This window comes from Perca fluviatilis, chromosome 13, assembly GCF_010015445.1.
Source record: "Perca fluviatilis chromosome 13, GENO_Pfluv_1.0, whole genome shotgun sequence".
Classification (NCBI taxonomy): domain Eukaryota; kingdom Metazoa; phylum Chordata; class Actinopteri; order Perciformes; family Percidae; genus Perca; species Perca fluviatilis.
Genome location: NC_053124.1, coordinates 33,958,466 through 33,985,630, shown reverse-complemented (window position 1 = coordinate 33,985,630; position 27,165 = coordinate 33,958,466). Strand labels below are relative to the sequence as shown.

Below are 27,165 nucleotides of genomic sequence, written 5' to 3'. Positions count from 1 at the left end.
CTCAGAGGAAGGACAGTGATCTAGTTACATGCATAACTTGTATTTAATAACTTCAAACAGCCAGAATGAAATGTCTAAAGTATTAAAAGTTAAAGGAAAGACATGTAAGTAAATTGTTTAAAGGTCCACATCAGATCCACATCCAGATGTTGGGTCTGGGAACTCACCATTGGCAGGGCTCAATCCAGGGGCGGGATAAACTGTTGTCTTTGAAATTCCCTTTGCACTCATAGCCAACAAGAGCAACGCTAGTTGATAGATTAAACTTTTGCCATATCCGGTCGGCAAAACTCCGAACATATCTTCCTATTTTAAGAATGACTTCAGTGCCATCCTTGGTTCTTTTCTTAAAGAAAAGCTGAACTCCGAGGTCTTCCAGAGTCACGGCCAAAGCCGATTAGTTCGCCAGCAGCAACATCCATCTTCTTTGTTTTCAAGTAGCAGGGAATTCACGCGGAACCAATGCAACTCTGCCATCCTTACGTTAAGCCCGCCCACCGACTGTATACACAATGTGATTGGCCTGACCAGAATTTGGTTTTTCCAGCTCGCAAGCCAACGGAGAGTTGCTAGACTGACCCTGGCTGCAAATCACATTTGCTCCCGCTGGGGTGCATCTAGATTTCTAGGCTACTCTCTCGCACCACGCAGTTCAAAGTACGTATTAAAGCTACGGTAGCCTTCACACTTCAAGAAGCTGGTCTCTTGCGCTTTTCAATATAATTTTTCTTTTTCTGGGCGAAGAAGAAGACTCCTGTTCCTGAAATTTGGATTTTGAATACGTGGTCCTCCACGTTTCCTTCTTCAAACTTGCCGGGGCCAGGAAACTACGATACCCATTAGCAGCACCTGTGAGTTTATCATGTGACAGAAAAAACGCGAAAGGCGAAGCAGTAAGTCCTGTATGTCCCTTACCGGCTAACGTATTTCAAGATGGTGCATGAAAATGGAGCGTCTACCCCAATTCTTGCAAATGATATCTAACATTTCAAGCCAAAAGGAATACTTGGAATTGATGGTGGTGGTAAATATTCATGAAAAAGGACAAGTTTGTGAATGGGCAATACAGATATTGATAATGAACAACTAAACACCTTACACACTGGACCTCTAGAACGAAGGGAGAGTCATTTAATGATTAATGTGCTGTGTAAACACTTGTTACTCTTGTTAGTGAGAATACTGTGTTTTTCATATTATTTAACCCTTATATGCTATATTTTAAATATATAAATTTTTTAATTAAAATGGAATGTAAAGTCTTACATTTTCATGTAAAATATATAATTTGTTTGATGGGCCAAAAAATGATGTATACCGCAGATCTCACTATTTTATCTTGAGCATTGGCATCAAGAAAAAGGCCGCTACTCACTGATTTAAAGCTCTTAAACATTGTTAGGTTCCAGGCAGAGTAGAAAACTGCCTGTCGTCATGTCTTTTCTCTTTGGTTTTTTCTTTCTCTTCCCCACTCTATTTTCTCTCCAGGTGAGAACGCTGATTACTTTCAACCTGTGCAGCCGGTAAAACGGGATTGGTTCCCTCAGGCTCGGCCAATCAGCATTTGAGGCAGTCAGTAAAAGGAGCACACCTGAGAAGAATTAAGTCTAAAATAGTGTTGGTAATGTAAGGGGAGGAGGAGGAGGAAATAGGAAAGAGAAGACAGTCATCACCAGATAGAGAATTGGGCACAGTTATTTAGATAGTATGCGTTTCATCATGGGGAAACATCCAACAGGATTGCTGTGCAACATGTTTTAACTGAATGTAGAAAATATGTTAGAACGAAGGATCATGATGTAAGGAATGTGATGAGCAGGATTGAAGGGAACTGGATTGGGAAACTGGAATATGGAGGGGGTGAACAAGGCGGGAGGTATCTGATTAAGAAGAAGAGTTAAGTCTCTTTGATCTCTTCTCTCTTTGTTCTGGCTGTGCTTTGTTCCAACGTTAAAACTTTAAACTTGTATGTAGTTGGAGGTTGAGGACTTTAGGTTAGTTGGACTACACTGTACATTTTAAACACAGGTATAACTTTGTATAGATGGACCAGGTCTAGTGGTCAGTGTATGTTAAAAATAAACACTTTAATTTTCACTTCTATAACGACTCTCACTCATTTTCAATTGTCGAGTTCTGTCCCCGTTACCATCGAATGGGATGTAACAAACATGTTTGAGTACAGCTATGATGTTTGGACATTGTCTCATCCTGATTTAACCCTTGTGTCGTCTTCTGGTCAAATTTGACCCGTTTTCAAAGTTTCTTTATAAGAAATGTTTTTTTTTCAACCAAATTAACCAAAAATAGCATGGGTGGTTCCCAATTAAGTTATTCGCTAGTAATATTCATGATCACTGCTTTCATAGAATTTTGGGTGTTTTATTTAATTTTATTGCATTTGTGGTCTTCCCGGGTCAATTTTGACCCGGTGGTGCAGTGGGGCACTTTTGCGCTCAACAGCAGATGAACACACACACACACATACATGAATGCACATGCGGAGACACACAAACACCCCCACACACATGCACACACACATACACCCCCACCCCCACAAATGCACACATTCATACAAACAGCAGCTGAGAACTACCTCATGTAATTGATCACATTATTGTGCTTTCCAGCACATGGAAATGCACCCAAACACATACACACACATGGACAACAAACATGCACATGTACACATGTGTGCGCGCGCACACACACACACACACACACACACACACACACACACACACACACACACACACACACACACACACACACACAAATACAAACATACAGACACAACTTCAAACTACAGCTTTGTAAACTTGGTGTTATAACACCTTTGATGTGTCTTTTCCTAAAAGGGGACAAGTAAACTTTCCGTAAATAATTTTTTTTTCCTTTTTGTTAGCTCTCCTTTGTTTGTGAATACAATTGCATCAGTTCATTTTAACCTGGGAATATAATAAATCTCACATACCAGCCATTAATCCAAACACAATTAATGATCGCAACTCATTTCACTCAGAAGGTAGGTATACTTTCATGTAAATGAGGTCTGTTGACCATAAATAGAAAAGAATAAGTGTAAAACTAGCTGAGATGAATTGGAATGAAGTTGAATAAAAGTAGTAACACAGATTTGAGTGATTAATTATAATTATCTATGCTTTATAAACACGCAAAGCAGATCAGGTCACTTTTTGCCCCGGAAGACACCAGGTGGGATTATTGGCTGCCATTAAAAATAATAAAATGGATTCAAAACCATATCCTGACTAATCACTAACATATACCAGTCAGTGCTTATCCACAAACATAGATTCATCTGATCTTAACTATAATGAAAATAATTCATAATTTCTGCTTATTTTACCCCAAAAATTAGGTATTGTTTCATGTAAATGAAGTTTATTCATCATAAATTCCAAAAATAAGTATAAAACTAGTGGTAATGAGTTGGAATGAAGTTGTTAAGAAGGTGTAAAATAGAATTGGTTAATAATTTATACTTTATGCTTTATTAATAGCCAAAACAGACCGGGTCAATTTTGACCCAGGAGGACAACAAGTGTGATTATTGGCTGCCATTCAAAAAATTGAAATAGTTTCAAAACAGTATTTTCACTAAACTTTGACTTATACCAGTCTGTGATAAACCATCAACATATGTTCCCGTTGATCTCAACTGTTAGTCAAAATAATTCATAATTTCAGCTTTTTTAACCTAGAAATTAGGTATAATTTGATATAAATGCGGTTTTTTGACCATATATAAAAAAAATAAGTGTAAAGTTAATGGTTATAGGTTGGAAAAAAGTTGTTAAGAAGATGTAACACAGAATTGGGTGATAATTTATACTACATGCTTTATAAATTGGCAAAACAGACCGGGTCAATTTTGACCCGGGAGGACAACTAGTGCATGGTCGACAGGAGGAAAACACAAGGGATAAACACCTGATTCAGAACGGATGTGAGTCCCAAGACAAGCTCCACTATCAATTACATCAGCATGTTGACATCAAATTATTAACAATCTACAACATAGAAATCTGAGGTATCAGCTTCATGTGAGTTAATGTGGATGCAACCCAATACGTCAACACTGAGAACCAATATAACATGAAAACAGCTGGTAGAGTTCATTTATTTCTTGATGCAAGTAGACTCTTTGTAAGTGATCAGTGGCAGCAGTGAGGAGGAAACAGCGTGACATGTTGAGGACAGCTACAGTTCACTGACTCTGTGTGTTTGCATATGTGTCCTGCCTCTCTGCTCCCAGCCGTTAAGAGGCCAGTGTTGATCAGTGGCTGTCCAGGCCTTTCAGAGACACTGGTACACCGGCAGCACAATGATGATGTCACTGACTCTACTGCTGGCCACCCTGGGGCTCCTTGTTCAGGGTGAGACTCTTTTCTGAAAACTTTGCTTCAGGATGCAACCAGGTTCACCACAATGATGTTCTGCTATGATGGAGAAACACTGGAACAAGCAGCATTTACCTTCTTCCATCTGTTCTCCATGTTAAAGAAATGACACTCTTCTGTTTGGATGTTGATCATCTTTCTCTAAGCTGGATTTGTCTCAATAACCCTTCTGCATCTTTTTCATGTTTTCAGGTTCATCAGGACAAATCATCCTGACTCAGTCTCCTGGATCTCAGTCTGTTGTTCCAGAACAGACTGTCTCTATCAGATGTAAAACCAGTACAAGTGTTGGTAGCTACCTCAGCTGGTACCTTCAGAAATCTGGAGAATCTCCTACACTCCTCATTTATGATTCTACAACAGTTCAATCTGGAGTTTCAGATCGTTTTACTGGAAGTGGTTCTGGCACTGACTTCACTCTGACCATCAGAGGAGTCGAGGCTGAAGATTCAGGAGCTGTCAGCAGGGTTACATCCTACAAAAACCTCCCTCAGCTGGAGAGGAACTGATCTGACTCAATAGCTGCACTCAAACTAAAACAAACAGAACCTTGACTAAACTAAAATATATTCAGTTATAATTGACTTTAAACATTGTAACACTAAATATACTTTATCTAATTATAAGTTATACTGTAATGTATTTAAATAAAATAGGGTTTGAAACATTCTGCTGCACATCAAAGCTAACCTCTGTTGAAGTATGATTTCAATTATTTGATAAGTTTAAGCCACAGAGTATAACACATGAACACTTAAACTATTATATAAATATTATATCAATATATATAATGTATTTATTTATTTTATGTCATCACTTTTACAGAAACTCAAACATACACGTTGAAATAATTACAAAATTCAATTTGATTCATGTTGTAAAATAACTAATAATGTCTATTAGACATTTTGTGTGTATTGTATTCCGGAGAACAAATATATTTTATTATTGAAACCAAAAGTGATTTATAGAGTATATAAATCTGTAACATTTTAATTACTTTCTGGTGTTGTCTCTTTATTTGTCTTTGTGGTTCTTCAGCAGAAACAGAATGTACATATTTGTACATATTAGTTCCAAATGTTTATTCTTACAGATATTGTTTTATATAGTCCTATACTGTCTTCCCTCAGTCACCATAGAGAAATTAAAAGATGTTTGTTGGATTAGTTTGTCTTCAGGATTTCTCAAAGTCATTGACAACATTGACAAAAGATGTAAAAAGACACTTTGATATTAATGAACATGGAAACAACTTAATTTGATGAAACGTCTTTATTATCTGGAAACACTGAAATAATATTGAAACATTGCAACAAGCTGTTAAATCTTTCTATTGAAACAGGTGAAATAAAAGCCAGAGCTAGCTGCAGAGAGCAGAGTGAGAGCAGTGTCAGAGTAAAACCAGTAGCAGAGTCCCTGCCAGTGAGTCAGCTCAGGACTGGGAACACTGGTCTCTCCTCAGTGTCTCTGAGAGGGGAGTCTGGGAGCCCTGGGTGGCCTCACAGGTCACAGAGCCCACCTTCCTCCACTGGTCTGCAGGGAGCCTCAGGGTGCTGCTCCAGCTGTAGTGGCCGTCCTTCCCCAGCACCCCGGGGCTCCTGCTCTCCTCCCAGCTGCTGCTGCTGCCGCGGCTGCTGCCGTCCACCTTCCAGGCCAGACTCCAGTCTGAGGGGAAGCCCTTGTTGGCCAGGCACATGAGCGTGGCCTTCCCCTGCTCCAGGTCTTCTCTGGAGGGGGGCAGCACCGTCAGGGTGGGGCGCACATCACCTATAGGAGCAGAGGTGGACATTTTTAAAAATTATTTTACATAAGTAAGAACACCTCAAATGTCAAAATAAGTGACAAATTTGTTGAAAAAATGCCATAAAAGTCAAATAAAGCAACATCAACGTGGACAGAGCATAAAAAACATTGAAAATAGCTAATATGTCTAAAAAAAGTGTCAAAAATGTCAAGAAGGCTGCAAAAATGTCCCAAAGAACGATGAAAAGGTGGAATAAAGTGACAAAAAAAACCACAAAAAAAGCGCAACAAAAATTGTGAAATGTTCAGGGAGGGACGCAGATCACCTAGGAGACACCAATCAGCTTAGAAAAGTATTTCCCAAATTGGGTTAGGGGTACTAGGGTTACTACAGGGGGTACGAGACATTTAAAAAGAAATGTTAAAACAAAAAGTATTGGTAATCCTGTAAATTATCATTATACTATGAACGAAATTAATGATGGATTCTAAACATTAAAAAAATACCATTTAAGTGTTTTTTCATTTACAAGGTTATTGTTTAGTAAAACCAACACTGATGGTGCAGCATTGTACTACCTCTTTATATAGCTGTTTTTCTACCAAAAAGGTTTTTTGCTGGTCAGTGGGTACTTGACTGAAAAGATATTTCAAAGAGGGTTCATTACTGAAAACAGTTAGAGAACCACTGGCTTAGAGGACAGGGAGCACACAGCTGTCAATCAAACACCAGCAACTCCGCCCCCTTTACTGTGTGAGAGTGGGTTATCTTTCCTTTAAGGAGTTTCTGTCAGATGGTTTTTCTGCTCCACCAGTCACTCACTCACACATTGTTTCACTTCCCTTTAAGAAACCTCTCATGCATATCAGCACAGAAAGAGTCCTCATATGACCTGAAATACATCAAACTGCACTGGACATAAAAGAAGCAAATTTGGCAACATTTAAAAAACAATTCTAATAAAAAATATCAACACATTATTTTAAATTGTTCAAATTATTTGTGAAAATATAAACAAATTCAGAAAATGAAGTGAAAATTATCAAATGTTCTTCATGTGGATTTCAGTCATTATTTAACAAACTGTTGAAAAGATTTAAAATCAACTTTGCAACAATAAAAAAAAAAAAAAAAACAGAATTTCAGTATTTCCAAATACCAATCTTTATATTCACACTGTTCAATATTACTTGAATAAAATACATTTGAAATCATCAAAACCGTTAACAATGTGGTGGCAAATTAAAAACTAAAAACAACAAACCTTTTTAAGGTAGACATGAAGTTTTAACTTTGTCATGTCCTGAATTTCAGTTTGACAGGAGTGTGAAAAGAAACGTTTAGTAAAGCTGCTCTGAGTTAAGTCTCCATGATAAAAGAGGAGAAATAAAATACATGAATACTAACTGATATATTTCTCAGCATTTGTGCAGAACCCTCTCACTGTAGAGAGACACGGCTCTCTGACTTTGTCTAACTGAACTAAACCTACAAGCCCTCAAGATGCAACTTCACTATTAAAGTTGGAAATAATGATTTGTCCTCTCACTTTATATTTAATTTCCTTAGTAATGAACCTTAGATTTGTTTTTAATTTTAAAAGCAAACTTTTGTCTCTTAGAACTATATACGTAAAAATTATTGATTCATACTTTAGAATGTAAAGTTAAGAGTACTGATAATAAAAAAAGCAAAGCAAAATAACTCCTGGAATGAAAGAGTTTTTTAAAAGTTTGACTTACATCCAACATCCAGTCTGGTTCCTCCACCGAACGTGTACCACAGTGATACAAACTGATTGAGCCGCCGTACAAAAACCTCTCACTGTAGAGAGACATGGCTCTCTGACTTTGACACAAACAAACTCACCAAAATGACTCTGTATGTAAAAATCTTGTCGTATGAAATGAATACTGACAATATCACAGTGCCACAGATTTCCAGAATGCATGTTTTTGAAACATATTCATTTTGAATTGTTTGTTTTTATCAATTCATTTTGAAAAAAAGACTGGATTAGAAAGATTAGATTGACTTTATTATTCACCTCAGTGGAAATTTGTCATTGGCTTCTCCCAAAGTACGGCAAAGGTACATACAATGAACATGAAACAGCACACTGTTAAAAACATACAGAATATAGAGAATACAATATACAAACTTGCAAATGGCCCGGTAGCCGCAAATAAGTTCTATAAATAATACAAGAGAGCTACTCTTATAAAATAACAAGTGTTCCCTGAAGCAGTCATTCTGTTTTCAATGCCTGTATGGCAAAGGGAATAAATGACCTTATATATGTTCCCGCTGGTCCACGGGACCCTAGATCAAACATTTTGAAGGAAAATTTGTCAAGAAATCAAAGTGGTATTGAAATATTCCTAATCAATCCTCTTAGTGATTGATCCATAGAGAAACAGCATCCTCAGAGTAATCCAAGTCCCTGTTGGAGTCAGTCGGAGCATTTCCATAGAGAGCCACTTTGCATCAGCAGCACCATGCTCCAGTGCTCTGGGAGAGTTTATAGTCCTGAGAGTTGAACACTGGATGACTGACAGCTGTCCTTCATGACAACAGAAGCCCCAGAAATCCTCCTCATCAAAAACATGACTCTGATCTCCGTCCTCATCTGGACTCTCCTCTGCTGCTGCTTCACAGGTAAAGTCCAGAGAATCAAACTCCTCTCCTCTATCAACATCCGTCCCTCTGAAATGAAGCCGACTAAACCGTGATGCTGCTTTATGTTTTTGTCTCTGTATCCTCAGAGTCCAGAGGTCAGGTCACAGTGACTCAGCCTGGAGTAGTGACCTGTGCTCGGGGAGCCTCTGTCTCCATCAGCTGTAGGACCAGTCAAGATATTTATGTAGGGACTGCGGATTGGAACAGAGGGAAAAAGTACTTGCACTGGTACCAACAGAGAGATGGAGAAGCTCCAAAACTGCTCATTTACTTGGTTAATGGACGAGCATCAGGGATTTCAGGTCGTTTTACAGGCAGTGGATCAAACTCTGACTTCACTCTGACCATCAGTGGAGTTGAGGCTGAAGATGCAGCAGTTTATTACTGTCAAAGTGTACATGTTATCAATAGTCAGGATGTGTTCACACAGTGAAAAAGCATCGTACAAAAACCTCCCTCAGTCAGACTGAACAGAAACTGAACTGACTGCTGCAGCTGGAAGCTACTGCAGAGACTGATACAGTTCACTGAACACACACACACACACACACACACACACACTTTTGTACAAAATATTTTCCATTAGCTAAATATTTGTGGTTATAATCTGACAGCATGAGCTGAAGTAACAAACAAACAACCATTAAAATTCCCCTAAAGTAACCTGAATGAAATTTAAAGATCCTGCCCTTTATCCTTAACAAGCACACATTTCCTTTTAGGAAAGTTCAAACAGTCAAACTCAACAGTGAAAGAAGAAAGATCAAAGGCCTCTTCTTAGAAAAAGTTAAAAAGGCTTTATTTAGATGGCAATTATTGAAATTGTTAGTCCATTAAAACCGAGCTGGGTAGTAACCCACACTTAGAGGCACAAACAGCCTTCTTCAGGGTCTAGTCCTCAGCACACAGTTTCCCCTTTAGTAGACACCAGATAATTACAGACACAGCTGAGTCAGCTCCACTGATTCACTGTGTATATAACATCAACGTCCACACATCACAATGATATATCTCAGGACACTGAAGCTCCATATCTTACCAATGTTTTCTGTGTCATAAACCTAATGTATTCTGGGACACAATTCATACAGTACATGTCACTGAAAAAACTGTCCATTCATACTTCATACTTACATGAGTTATCTCTCTATAGAGCAGAGGCGATTACTTTAACACTGAAAAGGAAGCTCAGCTTCCCCTAAATTGTCAAAACATGAATGGTCAAATATGTACTATTGTGTTAACATTTTATTGACTAAAAATGCGTTAGAACATGTTCATCTCGAAGACGAGTTTGTTCAGAATCAGCTACATATAGCAGGTCAACTGAGTCGATTTCCTTCTCATACATTCCTGTAGCATCACATTGACTTCCCTGTTGAAGCCTGGCATCCGTTGACGTCAAATGGGACTGCTTTGAACAGTTTTTTTAAGTGCTTCGAATATAGGCGTTCATTGGATAAATGCTGTGATTATGTCCCACAAACGGACGCTCAGCATCTCTGGGGGTGAAGAGAGGAGGGGGCTGGCCTGGACTCCGGGCTTCTGCATGATGATTGGAGGGTCTGTCGAAAGACTCCATTTCCTTTTGATTGACAGCAATTTTGTACTATTAAAAGTCGCCGAAGCTATTCAAGCTCAGTCCCATTGCAGATTTTTCAAGTGTAGTTGAAAGACAAACTACTGCAACCTTTTTCTTGGTATTTGCTTGGTGAAATTGCTAGCCAATTTTCATCATACATTTCATACAATTATACACCAAATTCCTTGTTGTCCTAGGTTCCTTGTTTAACCTAATTCCCACATTTCCTCCTTCAAGTTTAATATCGTTTTGTTAGATCGTTTGTTCATTCATTCATTCATACAGTAGGCTCGGCTAGTGTTGTAGGGGTGAACTAGCCAGCTAGCAAACTGCACACGATGGCAGACAATGCTAATATTGACGACCTGATTTTGGCAAAGCCATTTGAAAGTCTTCCTTACGAGGAGAAACTTAGAACTTAACAGCATGGCAGATCAATACCTAAGATTGATTTAGTGCAAAAGATAGGGAAAAGTAACATGTCTGTTCAGCTCTCCTGGTCTGACAAAGTTAGCTGGCTGACTGGAAGTGACATGACAAAAAAGAATGTACTGCTGGTCATGCCTCTTGATTAAAACATCTCATGGATATCATAATTTATTATTTTATTATAATTATTATTATTATTATATTATTATTATTATTATTGTTTTATAATTATTATAATATAATAATAATAATTATATATATATATATATATATATATTATGTTATTTTATAATATTATTATAAATGAATGGACACTTTCTTCTTTGAAAGACCAGCAGCTGCCACTGCTATAGAGAGATAGTATTTTGACAAAAGAAAGTGTTTTGATTCCAACAACTAATAAGTTTGAGGCCTCAATTAATTGGTTCAATTTAATTTACAAGACCCTTCTCGGCAGATCACCTCCTTATTTATGTCACCTGCTGCAGCCAAAGTCCATCACATCCAATACCCAGTCCTTATTTCATATTCAATGAAGCATTCGTAAATCTGATCAGTGGCAGCAGTGAGGAGGAAACAGCGTGACATGTTGAGGACAGCTACAGTTCACTGACTCTGTGTGTTTGCATATGTGTCCTGCCTCTCTGCTCCCAGCCGTTAAGAGGCCAGTGTTGATCAGTGGCTGTCCAGGCCTTTCAGAGACACTGGTAGACCGGCAGCACAATGATGATGTCACTGACTCTACTGCTGGCCACCCTGGGCCTCCTTGTTCAGGGTGAGACTCTCTTCTGAAAACTTTGCTTCAGGATGGAACCAGGTTCACCACAATGATGTTCTGCTATGATGGAGAAACACTGGAACAAGCAGCATTTACCTTCTTCCATCTGTTCTCCATGTTAAAGAAATGACACTCTTCTGTTTGGATGTTGATCATCTTTCTCTAAGCTGGATTTGTCTCAATAACCCTTCTGCATCTTTTTCATGTTTTCAGGTTCATCAGGACAAATCATCCTGACTCAGTCTCCTGGATCTCAGTCTGTTGTTGCAGGACAGACTGTCTCTATCAGATGTAAAACCAGTACAAGTGTTTGTAGCTACCTCAGCTGGTACCTTCAGAAATCTGGAGAAGCTCCTAAACTCCTCATTTATTCAGCTACAACCCGTCAGTCTGGAGTTTCAGATCGTTTTACTGGAAGTGGTTCTGGGACTGACTTCACTCTGACCATCAGAGGAGTCGAGGCTAAAGATTCAGGAGTTTACTACTGTCAGCAGGGTTACAACCTGTTCACACAGTGATACAACGTCGTACAAAAACCTCCCTCAGCTGGAGGGGAACTGATCTGACTCAACAGCTGCACTGAAACTAAAACAACAGAAGCTTGACTAAACTAAAATATATATTTAATAATAATTGACGTTAAGCATTTTAACACTAAATATACTTTATCTAACTAGAAGTTATACTGTAAAGTATTTAAATTAAAAAGGGTTTAAAACATTATGCTGCCCTGCGATGGACTGGCGACCTGTCCGGGGTGTACCCTGCCTTTCGCCCGACGTATGCTGGGATTGGCTCCAGCCCCCCCACGACCCTGTGCGCGGGATAAGTGGTTGACGATGGATGGATGGATGGATGAAACATTATGCTGCATATAAAAGCTGACCTCTGTTGAAGAATGATTTCAACTCTTTGAGTTTAATCCACAGTGTATAACACATGAACACTAAACCTGTAAATATTATTCATTTATTTTATATCTTATCACTTTTCATTGAAACTCAAACATTCTCGTTGAAATAAGTCACAAAATGTGATTTATTTCATGTTGTATAATAAGTAATAATGTCTATAACATATTTTAGTAATTTGTAGTCCTTTTCTTTTGTCGTTTCTCTACTTGTAATGTAAATATTTCCAGAGATTGAGCTGCAGATAACACTCATTTTATTTCTCTCTATGCTGATGATGTCGTGCTTTTTATTTCAGATTTTGAAAATATAAGACTTTTTGTAGTTTGATTAAATAATAGTGAATTTTCTTTAAAGAGACTTAAAGCAAATAACATATTGCAGTCCTTATTGTAAAAACTCTTCAGTAGTAAGAGATGATTTGATGATTTATCATTGATATATTCTGACCATGAATTTTGTTCCAAAGGTTTATCATTATAGACATTGTTTTATATAATCCTATACTGTCTTTCTACAGTCACCATGGAGAAAATAATACATATTTGTTGGATCAGTTTGTCAGAATTTCATAAAGTCAGTGACACCATTAAGAAAAGATGTAATAAGACACGTTGATAATAATAAACATGGTAACTTAATTTGATGAATACGTCTTTATTATCTGGACACACTGAAATAATATTGAAACATTGCAACAAGCTGGTAAATGTGTCTATTGAAACAGGTGAAATAAAAGCCAGAGCTAGTTGCAGAGTGCAGAGTGAGAGCAGTGTCAGAGTAAAACCAGTAGCAGAGTCCCTGCCAGTGAGTCAGCTCAGGACTGGGAACACTGGTCTCTCCTCAGTGTCTCTGAGAGCGGAGTCTGGGAGCCCTGGGTGGCCTCACAGGTCACAGAGCACACCTTCTTCCACTGGTCTGCAGGGAGCCTCAGGGTGCTGCTCCAGCTGTAGTGGCCGTCCTTCACCAGCACCCCGGGGCTCCTGCTCTCCTCCCAGCTGCTGCTACTGCTGCCGTCCACCTTCCAGGCCAGACTCCAGTCTGAGGGGTAGCCCTTGTTGGCCAGGCACATGAGCGTGGCCTTCCCCTGCTCCAGCTCTTCTCTGGAGGGGGGCAGCACCGTCAGGGTGGGGCGCAAATCACCTATAGAAGCAGAGGTGGAAAAAGTTAAAAAATGTTCTACATGAGCCAAAACGACCCAAATGTCTAAATAAGTAACTGAAATGTTGTAAAAATGCCATAAACTTCAAATAAAGCAACATAAACGTGGAAATAGCATAAAAGAACACATTGAAAGAATTGAATATGTCTAAAAAAGTGTCACAAATGTCGACAAAGGCAACGGAAATGTCCCGATGAACAAAGAAAAGGTGAAATAAAGTATAATAAAGTAAAAGTTAAAAATAAAACTGCTAAACCCCACACAAAAAAATGCAAAAAAAATGCTGAAATGTTCAGGCACATCACCTAGGTCCTAGGAGACACCAATCAGCTGAGAACAGTATTTACCAAATTGGGTTAGGGTTACTACAGGGGGTATGAGACATTTAAACAAAAAAACGTAAAATCAAATATTATCAGACATGCATAATCCCTAAAATTGTTATACTATGAATCATGAATGATATTAGTAATGGATTCTGAACATTTAAATTGGCATTTAAGTGCTTTTCATTTAAAAGGTTAGGGTTTAGTAAATCCAACACTGATTGTACAGCATTGTACTAACTCTTTATATAGCCGTTTTTCTACCAAAAAGGTTTTGTGTTGGTCAGTGGGTATGTGGCAGAAAAGATATTTCAAAGAGGGTTCATTACTGAAAACAGTTAGAGAACCACTGGCTTAGAGGACAGGGAGCACACAGCTGTCAATCAAACACCAGCAACTCCGCCCCCTTTACTGTGTGAGAGTGGGTTATCTTTCCTTTAAGGAGTTTCTGTCAGATGGTTTTTCTGCTCCACCAGTCACTCACTCACACATTGTTTCACTTCCCTTTAAGAAACCTCTTATACATATCAGCACGGATAGAGTCCTCATATGACCTAAAATACATCAAACTGCACTAGACATAAAAGAGAGAGATTTTAAATTTAAAAATACCAAAGAGAATCTTTTTGATTTATACTTTTTGAAGAAAACAGTAAATACAGTTTGAATACATATTCTGACATCTATGATTTTGTTCACAGTCCAGGTAAATTTATAGAAAAATGTTTACTTTAAGGCAAAAGTTAATCAGATACACTTTTAAAGGACATTATCAGCTATATAAAACAACTGATGACCAGATTCAAAATGTTCATGAGACAGATTTAAAAGCCTCAGAAAACTGACAGTTATTTCATACTGAGGTAAAAAGACCATCAGACAAATTATGAGATCAGAGATTTCAGCTTCGTTCTCACTGTTTTACACAATTTAGTTTTAAACAGTTTAGCATTAAGAAATAAAGGCTACATTTAAAACATTTTGAATTACGCTACGTAAGAGAAGTTCAGTAAAGCTTTTTTGAGTTCAGTTTCAAGATTAAAGAGGATAAATGAAGATTCAAACTGAGTCTATAAAGGGATTTATATCAGTCCAATGGGAGTTTAAATTTACTGCAAATGTTCATCACGGAAATTCAACCTTTAGCTGATGATACGATATTCAATATTTGAGCAGAAACTTACTTCCAACATCCAGTCTGGTTCCTCCACCAAAAGTCCACCACAGTGATACAAACTGACTGAGTGGTCGTACAAAAACCTCTCACTGTAGAGAGACACGGCTCTCTGACTTTGTCTGACAAAACCTAAACTACAAGTCCTCAAGTTTCTGTCCTCTAAACTCTGATTACAAGATTTCTCCTGCCAATCAAACACTTACAATGTTTTTATTTGTCATTTAAATCTAGGATAAAAAAAACTGTATATTGATTGTTGGTAGAAGAATTTTGAATTTTTTTTAAAAATGTTGTAATATCAGATATTTCAGCTTTTAGAGAGTTAGATGTCTGCAGAAGACAAAACCATTGCTCATGAATTAATAAAATACAACACAAATTGAACTTACTTCCAACATCCAGTCTGGTTCCTCCACCGAACGTGTACCACAGTGATACAAACTGATTGAGCCGTCGTACAAAAACCTCTCACTGTAGAGAGACACGGCTCTCTGACTTTGAAAACAACAAACTCAACGAACACACTTCCTGTTTTTTAAAGAATTTGTTTAACTGTATATGTATTAAGAACTGCAACAATTTTAAAGAATTGCTCATATATGTACAGATTTATTGTTAGATTTTTCTGAAAGTGAAATTCATCCCCCGAACAATAAATGAAACAAGAAAGCAAAGTTCTTAAAAGAAAGTGTCTCCACGGGAACGCGTCAAATCCACATTAAAATGCTTCCTGACACATTCTGAATCAATCCTCTGATAAAGTGATTGATCCGAGAGAAACAGCATCCTCAGAGTAATCCAAGTCCCTGTTGGAGTCAGTCGGAGCATTTCCATAGAGAGCCACTTTGCATCAGCAGCACCATGCTCCAGTGCTCTGGGAGAGTTTATAGTCCTGAGAGTTGAACACTGGATGACTGACAGCTGTCCTTCATGACAACAGAAGCCCCAGAAATCCTCCTCATCAAAAACATGACTCTGATCTCCGTCCTCATCTGGACTCTCCTCTGCTGCTGCTTCACAGGTAAAGTCCAGAGAATCAAACTCCTCTCCTCTATCAACATCCGTCCCTCTGAAATGAAGCCGACTAAACCGTGATGCTGCTTTATGTTTTTGTCTCTGTATCCTCAGAGTCCAGAGGTCAGGTCACAGTGACTCAGCCTGGAGCAGTGAGCTCTGCTCGGGGAGCCTCCGTCTCCATCAGCTGTAGAGTCAGTCAAGATGTTTACATAGGGACTCTGGATTCAAACAGAGGGAAACCCTTTCTGAGCTGGTACCAACAGAGAGATGGAGAAGCTCCTAAACACCTTATTTACTATGCTAATACACGAGCAACAGGGATTCCAGATCGTTTTTCCGGCAGTGGATCAAACTCTGACTTCACTCTGACCATCAGTGGAGTTGAGGCTGAAGATGCAGCAGTTTATTACTGTCTGAGTGCACATTGGATCAACAGTCAGTGGTTCTTCACACAGTGAAAAAGCGTCGTACAAAAACCTCCCTCAGTCAGACTGAACAGAAACTGAACTGACTGCTGCAGCTGGAAGCTATTGCAGAGACTGATACAGTTCACTGAAGATACACACACACACACACACACACATACGGGTTTTTGTGTACTGAAGGGACACTGCTGCCCAAACAGGTTTTTTGCTACATTAGAGGGGCTCCCCTTTCCACTTGCTTCACAAAGATGTGGTTAATATCAAAAAATCTGTTTTAAGCCATACAACACAAATTCCACTTCAAATATTGAATACACACAACACAACTGAAAATGTAACAACCTGACAACATGCCTAATTATGAGGACAGAAGTTAATTAGGTGCATAAGCCCCGCCCCTGACACAAATCGAAATTATAAGGACTAACCCAATTTGTGAGGACAGTAGCTATACAACACACAAAACTGTCACTGAAGTGCATTAAAGGGTCAATCATGATTAAATGGAACATGTCCAAACACATACACTTAAGTGAAGGCACTGTGCATTAAAAGGACACACCTAACATATGAGGACAGATTTTAACAGACAATATAACTCTCTATATAAGAGCCTCTCTCTCTTTTTATATTTATATAGATATAGATATAGATAGGTCAATGTATGCAACCACTTTTTTTTGTCTGCTTTATGTCTTTTGCCCATTTGAGGGCATGAGTGATTAAACTTCAAAGTCATTGCTAATACAAATTGTATTTAATACGGTACACATGCAGCAATGACATTGCTGATACAGTAAAATTACCACTTTAAAGTGTAGTGGTCTCTTTAAATACAATGCTATTTGTGCGATATGACTGGTAATCTACATCCAGTATGACCTTGTAAAGACACAGCTTATACATAGAGACAAATTACATCAGTCAGTGAAAAAGGTGCTATTTTCATCAGAGGAACTTGCCCCTTTTAAGAACAACAAAGAACTACAACATAATTGCATCATAACGGCAACATAACACTTTATTGGCGGCTTTTCTTCTTCAGAGTTTGCCCGATTTCTTACAAAGTCTCTGATGTTTTGAAGTGACTGCCTATCAAGAGCAGGGTGTTCAGCGTTCTTGCACTGCTGGCATTCAATTCTTGTGGCCAGTTTTCCGTTGGCACTGTGCTTTTTAAAAATGTCTCATCATAGCTGCAACCTCTTTTTGGGGACCACTGCCTTTTCTGTTGCATTGGTTGATCCTGTCTCTCAGGGCAATTTCAGGAGACACTACAAAGTGATAAAACATATTCGGTCAAGTCAGTGGAAATCTACATGCCTAGAGTTAACACCTATGCACAGAAATGTTGTTACCTACTAAATCGACAACTTAAAATCTGACTTTTCTCCTCTTGATTTCCCATCTGTCGGTACTTGTACTGGAAAATACCATGTAGTGATCAAATGCTAATGCTCTCTCTTGCCATATTTAAAATGTGTAAAACTAACTGCATGGATCTCACTGGGATCATTCTTTTATGTTTAAGGTAGCATAGTGCGTTTTTATGAGTGCTTGTTTTCTGGGCTGCTCTTTATGTCAAACTTTGTGAGATATGTAAAATGTATTTCATCCTGAAAATCTATCTAAATTACTTCATAATATGCACACAAAAAATAACGTGAAAATCTAATACTAATCCATCTCAAGGCAGAATAGGGTCCATTGCACACGGCACATTTTACAAGCTTGGAATTACTGAGGAAAACCACATCATATTTACAGTTTTTATGACAAAAACAGTGAATTAGAGATGCGTTATACATTTGTATCTGTCAGATATCACAGTGGCATGGTGATCCACTGACTTGGTTGAAATCTTGTGTACAAAATTGGAAATAAAGTCATTAAATAACAAGTAAGGCACAACACAATTGTCTATTTAAGATAAAGGGCTCAAGTATACAGTATGTAAACATAAAAATGTCTTCAGCCATTCACAGAAATTAAGTCAGTGCAGCATCGTGACATCCATTATATGACAAATGACTGGACAACAAATGAGTGAAGTTACTGATATCTTGAAAGCTAACAATACAATTACGTACTAAGGTAAATATATTGATATAAATGAGATGGTAATGTAGTGCAATGATGATAGTGAGTGTAAAAATTCATCTTTATTTATATATATATATATATATATATATATATATATATAAGGACTGTGTATACAAAAACAATCCTTTGTGTGTTTGTACTGGTCAGGTGTATTCACTATAAGGACTGTTTCTGTATACCATTTAACCCTGAAAATCCATTTCTCAAAAATCTTACCATAACTAGATTCTTTGAACCACTTGAAATTGTTATGCATCTAATATTACAAGGATATACTAAAGGTGAGAAAACAAGTTTCAAGGGAACCAAATAATTTATAACTTGTAAGTTCAATAAAACACTGAAAGTATCCATACACAGTCCTTATAGTGTATACACCTGACCAGTACAAACACACAAAGGACTTTTTCTGTATATACAGTCCTTATACTTATATAAAGCTATTTGGTGAGAAAGATTCTCCTGTCAAGTCCACTGTCCTGTTCTGTCCAGACATGACACTTGTAATACCTGAAAATTGCTCAGACAACATTAATCAGGCACGTTTAACAAAAAATATTCTTGAGTTATATGTTTTTGTGAAAAGGTTAAAGACATTCTGATGACTGTATGTACAGAAACAGTCCTTTGTGTGTTTGTACTGGTCAGGTATATGCACTATAAGGACTGTGTATGGATACTGTTCAGTGTTTTATTGAACAGACAAGTTATAAATGATTTGGTTCCCTTGAAACTTGGTTTTCACCTTTAGTATATTATTGTAATATTAGATGCATAACAATTTCAAGTGGATCAAAGAATCTATTTATGGTAAGATTATTGAGAAATGGATTTTCAGGGATAAATGTTATACATAAACAGTCCTTTGTGTGTATGTACTGGTCAGGTGTATACACTTTAAGGACTGTGTATGGATACTGTTAAGTTTTGTATTGGTGTGTATGCAAAGATGAATTTTTATACTATCATCATAACACTACATTACTGTCTCATTTACTTATATGAACACATACAATAATGCAATAAAAAAAACTTTTTAACACAAATTGTTAATCATTTTTTTGTATTATGGCTAAAAACATAAGAAGCTATCAGTTTAGTTTATATTGCAATACCTAACTCCTTTCTCTTGTGATTACACATTATTTCATGGAATTCCATTTGAACTGGTCTTCTGTTAATGTCACTGTCAATTAAATTTGATAAACCACATCCACACAGGGATGATAAAAAATAGCCTGGGTTTTTTAAAAGTATTGATTTAAACAGAATTGAAGTGATTTTTTTCCACTTAAATTTTTGTGGATCTAATATTATAGAGAAATGCTGATACTACTAATAATACTAAATACTAACCCATATATAACGGAGTCACATTTTTCAATAATCTTACTATGGAGGGATAATGTCCAAATACACTGTCCTCAAAGTGTCTACAACTGACCAGTACATGTACACTGAGGACTGTGTATCCATAACCCCACTCAAATATCAACATCTGGTAAAAACTGCTTTGCAACCAAAAGATCTGATGTCAATATCAAAATTAAATAGAGATTAAGTCACCTTTTCAACATCTTTAAAGCTGTCAGATTATCACGGTACCATGATGATCCTCTGTCGTAGTTGAAATCATGTGTAGAAAATTGGAAAAAAATAATTAAATAACCAGTAAGGCACAACACAATGATCTATTTCAGAGAAAGACATGGGCTCAAGTATACAACATGTAAACATAAAAATGTGTTCAGTCATTCACAGAAATGAATTCACTGCAGCATCGTGACATCCATTATCGGACAAATGACTGGACAACAAATGACTGAAGTTACTGATATCTTGAAAGCTAACAATACAATTACCTACTAAGGTAAATATACTGATATAAATGAGATAGTAATGTAATGCAATGGCGATAGTGAGTGTAAAATTCATCTTTGCATACACACCAATACAAAACTTAACAGAATCCATACACAGTCCTTAAAGTGTATACACCTGACCAGTACATACACACTAAGGACTGTTTCTGTATACCATTTAACCCTGAAAATCCATTTCTCAAAAATCTTACCATAACTAGATTCTTTGAACCACTTGAAATTGTTATGCATCTAATATTACAAGGATATACTAAAGGTGAGAAAACAAGTTTCAAGGGAACCAAATAATTTATAACTTGTAAGTTCAATAAAACACTGAAAGTATCCATACACAGTCCTTATAGTGCATACACCTGACCAGTACAAACACACAAAGGACTGTTTCTGTATATACAGTCCTTATACTTATATAAAGCTATTTGGTGAGAAAGATTCTCCTGTCAAGTCCCCTGTCCTGTTCTGTCCAGACATGACACTTGTAATACCTGAAAATTGCTCAGACAACATTAATCAGGCACGTTTAACAAAAATATTCTTGAGTTATATGTTTTTGTGAAAAGGTTAAAGACATTCTGATGACTGTATGTACAGAAACAGTCCTTTGTGTGTTTGAACTGGTCAGGTGTATGCACTATAAGGACTGTGTATGGATACTGTTAAGTGTTTTATTGAACAGACAAGTTATAAATGATTTGGTTCCCTTGAAACGTGGTTTTTTAACTTTAGTATATCCTTGTAATATTAGATGCATAACAATTTCAAGTGGATCAAATAATCTATATATGGTAAGATTATTGAGAATTGGATTTTCAGTGATAAATGTTATACATAAACAGTCCTTTGTGTGTATGTACTGGTCAGGTGTATACACTGTAAGGACTGTGTATGGATACTGTTAAGTTTTGTATCGGTGTGTATGCAAAGATGAATTTTTACACTATCATCATTACACTACATTACTGTCTCATTTACGTACGTGAACACATACAATAATGAAATTAAAATGTGTTTTAACACAAATTGTTAATAATTTTGTTGTATTATGGCTAAAAACATGAGAAGCTATCAGTTTAGTTTCTATTGCAATACCTAACTCCTTTCTCTTGTGATTACACATTATTTCATGGAATTCCATTTGAACTGGTCTTCTGTTAATGTCACTGTCAATTGAATTTGATAAACCACATCCAAACAGGGATGATAAAAAATAGCCTGGGTTTTTTAAAAGTATTGATTTAAACACAGAATTTAAGTGATTTTTTCCCACTTAAATCTTTGTGGCTCTAAAATTATAGAGAAATGCTGATACTACTAATAATGCTAAATACATAACAGCATATATTCAGAGTCACATTTAACAATAATCTTACTATGGAGGGATAATGTCCAAATACACTGTCCTCAAACTGTCCACAACTGACCATTACATGTACACTGAGAACTGTGTATCCATACCACTCCCTGAAATATCAGCATCTAGTGAAACGTCTTTGCAACCAAAAATATCTGATGTCAATGTCAACATTAAATAGAGATTAAGTCACCTTTTCAACATCTTTGAGGCTGTCAGATGCCAAGACCGCATGGTAACCCTCTGCCTCAGTTGAAATCTTGTGTAGAAAAAGGGAGAAATTATCATTAATTAACCAGTAAGGCACAACAAAATTATGCTTGTTGATATGGAGTGAGGTAACAACGTAATTATCTAGACAGGAGTAAGATAAGGCTTTAGGTATACAGTATGTTCAAATGAATATTTGTACAGCCATTCACAGAAATTTAGTCAGTTCAGCACAGTGACATCCAGTGTTAAACAAATGACTATAGTTACTGATATCCTAAAAGCTAACAATACAATTACGTACTAAGGTAAAGATACTGATATAAATGAGACAGTAATGTAGTGCAATGATGATAGTGAGTGTAAAAATTCATCTTTGCATACACATCAATACATGTAGTACATACACACTAAGGACTGTTTCTGTATACCATTTAGCCCTGAAAATCCATTTCTCAATAATCTTACCATAACTAGATTCTTTGAACCACTTGAAATTGTTATGCATCTAATATTACAAGGATATACTAAAGGTGAGAAACCAAGTTTCAAGGGAACCAAGAAATGTATAATTTGTAAGTTCAATAAAACACTGAACAGTATCCATACACAGTCCTTATAGTGTATACACCTGACCAGTACAAACACACAAAGGACTGTTTCTGGATATACAGTCCTTATACTTATATAAAGCTATTTGGTGAGAAAGATTCTCCTGTCAAGTCCCCTGTCCTGTTCTGTCCAGACATGACACTTGTAATACCTGAATATTGCTCAGACAACATTAATCAGGTACGTTTAACAAACATATTCTTGAGTTTTATATGTTTGTAAAAAGGTTAAAGACATTCTAAGGACTGTATATACAGAAACAGTCCTTTGTGTGTTTGTACTGGTCAGGTGTATTCACTATAAGGACTGTGTATGGATAATGTTAATTGTTTTATTGAACAGACAAGTTATAAATGATTTGGTTCCATTGAATCTTGGTTTTTCACCTTTAGTATATCCTTGTAATATTAGATGCATAACAATTTCAAGTGGATCAAATAATCTATTTATGGTAAGATTATTGAGAATTGGATTTTCAGTGATAAATGTTATACATAAATAGTCCTTTGTGTGTATGTACTGGTCAGGTGTATACACTGTAAGGACTGTGTATGGATACTGTTAAGTTTTGTATCGGTGTGTATGCAAAGATGAATTTTTACACTATCATCATTACACTACATTACTGTCTCATTTATGTATATGAACACATACAATATTGAAATTAAAATGTGTTTTAACACAAATTGTTAATAATATTTTTGTATTATGGCTAAAAACATAAGAAGCTATCAGTTTAGTTTCTATTGCAATACCTAACTCCTTTCTCTTGTGATTACACATTATTTCACAGAATTCGATTTGAACTGGTCTTCTGTTAATGTCACTGTCAATTAAATTTGATAAACCACATCCACACAGGGATGATAAAAAATAGCCTGGGTTTTTTAAAAGTATTGATTTAAACACAGAATTTAAGTGATTTTTCCACTTAAATTTTTGTGGCTCTAATATTATAGAGAAATGCTGATACTACTAATAATACTAAATACCTAACAGCATATATTCAGAGTCACATTTAACAATAATCTTACTATGGAGGGATAATGTCCAAATACACTGTCCTCAAACTGTCCACAACTGACCAGTACATGTACACTGAGGACTGTGTATCCATACCACTCCCTCAAGTATCAGCATCTAGTGAAACGTCTTTGCAACCAAAAAGATCTGATGTCAATATCAACATTAAATAGAGATTGTCACCTTTTCAACATATTTGAGGCTGTCAGATGCCAAGACCGCATGGTAACCCTCTGCCTCAGTTGAAATCTTGTGTAGAAAAAGGGAGAAATTATCATTAATTAACCAGTAAGGCACAATAAGATTATGCTTGTTGATATGGAGTGAGGTAACAACGTAATTATCTAGACAGGAGTAAGATAAGGCTTCAGGTATACAGTATGTTCACATGAATATTTGTACAGCCATTCACAGAAATTGAGTCAGTTCAGCACAGTGACATCCAGTGTTAAACAAATGACTATAGTTACTGATATCCTAAAAGCTAACAATACAATTACGTACTAACGTAAAGATACTGATATAAATGAGACAGTAATATAGTGCAATGATGATAGTCAGTGTAAAAATTCATCTTTGCATACACACCCCAAGAAACTTAACAGTATCCATACACAGTACTTAAAGTGTATACACCTGATTAGTACATACACAGGACTGTTTCTGTATACCATTTAGCCCTGAAAATCCATTTCTCAATAATTGTACCATAACTAGATTCTTTGAACCACTTGAAATTGTTATGCATCTAATATTACAAGGATATACTAAAGGTGAGAAACCAAGTTTCAAGGGAACCAAATAATGTATAACTTGTAAATTCAATAAAACACTGAAAGTATCCATACACAGTCCTTACACCTGACCAGTACAAACACACAAAGGACTTTTTCTATATGTACAGTCCTTATACTTATATAAAGCTATTTGGTGAGAAATATTCTCCTGTCAAGTCCACTGTCCTGTTCTGTCCAGACATGACACTTGTAATACCTGAAAATTGCTCAGACAACATTAATCAGGTACGTTTAACAAAAATATTCTACAGTTATATGTTTTTGTGAAAAGGTTAAAGACATTCTGATGACTGTATATACAGAAACAGTCCTTTGTGTGTTTGTACTGGTCAGGTGTATGCACTATAAGGACTGTGTATGGATACTGTTAAGTGTTTTATTGAACAGACAAGTTATAAATGATTTGGTTCCATTGAATATTGGTTTTTCACCTTTAGTATATTATTGTAATATTAGATGCATAACAATTCTTGGATCAAAGAATCTATTTATGGTAAGATTATTGAGAAATGGCCGTTCAGGGATAAATGTTATATCATAAAAAGTCCTTTTGTGTGTATGTACTGGTCAGGTGTATACACTGTAAGGACTGTGTATGGATACTGTTAAGTTTTGTATCGGTGTGTATGCAAAGATGAATTTTACACTATCATCATTAACACTACATTACTGTCTCATTTAATGATGTGAACACATACAATACCGAAATTAAAATGTGTTTTAACACAAATTGTTAATAATTTTGTTGTATTATGGCTAAAACATAAGAAGCTATCAGTTTAGTTTCTATTAAATACCTAACTCCTCTCTTGGTGATTACACATTATTCTCCCATGGAATCTATTTGAACTGGTCTTCTGTTAATGTCAGCTGTCAATTAAATTTGATAAACCACATCCACAATAGGGATGATATGTACATTCTGGTTTTTAAAAGTATTGATTTAAACACAGAATTGAAGCGATTTTTTCCACTTCAAATCTTTGTGGCTCTAATATTATAGAGAAATGCTGATACCACTTCAATAATGCTAAATACCCAAATAACAGCATACATATCTGAGTCAAGACACCAATAATCTTACCATGGAGGGATATCGTCCAACACACCGTCCGTCCCTTTCTAAACTGTCCACAACTGACTTCAGTACATGTACACTGAGGACTGTGTATTAATGCCGGTTTTCTCTATTTGTTTATGTTTTCATTGTATGCAGCATTTGCCCCTGTCGGCCACCGTAGTTTAGGGCAAGCAAGCAGAGTGTATTTACACAGCACCTTTCACAGACACCAGTCGCAAAGTGCTTCACAATCAAATAAGACAACACAACAAATTAAAATCCTATATAGTCGTCAACAAAGCAAAGGAAAGGGAAACACCCGACAAAAATTCACAAGAGCAAATCAAACACCAGGTAGAATAAAGAAAGAAAACAGACAGGTCACAGGTTCACACATGCTAGCTGAATGCCTGTCTGAACAGATGGGCTTTAGCTGCTTCCACAGAGTCCAATGACCTTAAGCTTAGTGGAAGAGCATTCCACAGCTTAGGAGCGATACTGACTGAAAGGCACGGGCTCCTCCAGGTTTAAAACGAGTCCAAGGTACACTCAAAAAACTCTGGGCGGAGGACCTGAGAGCTGGGCAGACACTATAGGGCTGCACCTAAAGATTATTATTATCACCGTAGATTTAATGTGCCGGTTATTTTCAGGGATGCACCAAATCCAGGATTCGGCTTCGGATTGGGCCAAATATTGGGTTTTTTGACAGGGGTTCGGTTTCTACCGAACCTTAGAATTTTTTTTCCACCAAACCGAACCCTACGCCTGCACTACGCGCGCTGGTCGCCGTAGTGACGGCGTTGATTACATGAAGGTGTTTACGTAGGTGGAGCGTTCAATGCAGTAGGCTGTGAGGAAGTGGAAATGGAACTTGTGAGCAGAGAAGGTGTAGTTTGGCAGTACTTTCAGTCAAAAGAAGGCCATTCAAGTCCAGCTACATGTTCAATTTGCAATGCCGATTTGTCTGGTGGTGGCGAGGACCCTGAACTATACACAATATGGCCGCTGTTACAACATTTGGCACGAAACATCTGAAAGAATACGAGTTGTGCGTGAAGGAATCTCCAGACAGCAGCCAGAATGCAGCAACTTCAGGTACATTACATACAGTACATGTGTTTACTGTGGGGATTCGGTATTCGGATTTGGCAGAATCTTAACCAGTGGATTCGGTATTCGGCCGAACCCCAAAAATCTGGATTCAGTGTATCCCTAGTTATTTTCTGGATGAATGGATGAGCTGTTTGGTCTCTAAAATGTCAGAAAACGGTGAAAAATGTGGATCAGTGTTTCCCAAAAAGCCCAAGATGACGTCCACAAATGTCTCGTTTTGTCCACAACTCAAAGACATTCAGCTCACTGTCACAGAGGAGAGAAGAGACTAGAAACATATTCACATTGAAGAAGCTGACATCACACAAGTTTTACTGTTATTTCATAAAAAAATGACTTATGGAAAGAGTTGTTGA

The 27,165-nt window shown here is 37.0% G+C and overlaps 1 long non-coding RNA gene and 4 gene segments (V, D, J or C); 2 read left to right on the top strand and 3 right to left on the bottom strand.

Annotated features, from left to right (window-relative positions):
- The first annotated feature begins 4,140 nt into the window (after positions 1 to 4,140).
- Positions 4,141 to 5,149, top strand: LOC120572065. The segment is given in 2 exon segments: positions 4,141 to 4,400; positions 4,617 to 5,149. Coding segments are annotated over 2 exon segments (369 nt in total).
- A 531-nt stretch (positions 5,150 to 5,680) lies between these two features.
- On the bottom strand, positions 5,681 to 8,122 carry LOC120570947. The segment is given in 3 exon segments: positions 5,681 to 6,194; positions 7,914 to 7,965; positions 8,090 to 8,122. Coding segments are annotated over 3 exon segments (420 nt in total).
- Positions 8,123 to 11,557: 3,435 nt separating this feature from the next.
- On the top strand, positions 11,558 to 12,637 carry LOC120572073. The segment is given in 2 exon segments: positions 11,558 to 11,636; positions 11,853 to 12,637. Coding segments are annotated over 2 exon segments (357 nt in total).
- Positions 12,638 to 13,187: 550 nt separating this feature from the next.
- The window catches only part of LOC120572047, a 217,143-nt gene continuing 203,165 nt past the window's right edge, over positions 13,188 to 27,165 (bottom strand). The window contains 2 exon segments of the V gene segment in view: positions 13,188 to 13,693; positions 15,605 to 15,639. Of these exon segments, the coding sequence occupies positions 13,368 to 13,693; positions 15,605 to 15,639 (361 nt within the window).
- LOC120572089 lies at positions 20,295 to 24,376 on the bottom strand. The gene is made up of 3 exons (XR_005641352.1): positions 24,020 to 24,376; positions 22,185 to 22,250; positions 20,295 to 20,374 (listed from the first exon to the last, which is right to left on the bottom strand). It is a non-coding gene; the product is annotated as an uncharacterized LOC120572089 (long non-coding RNA).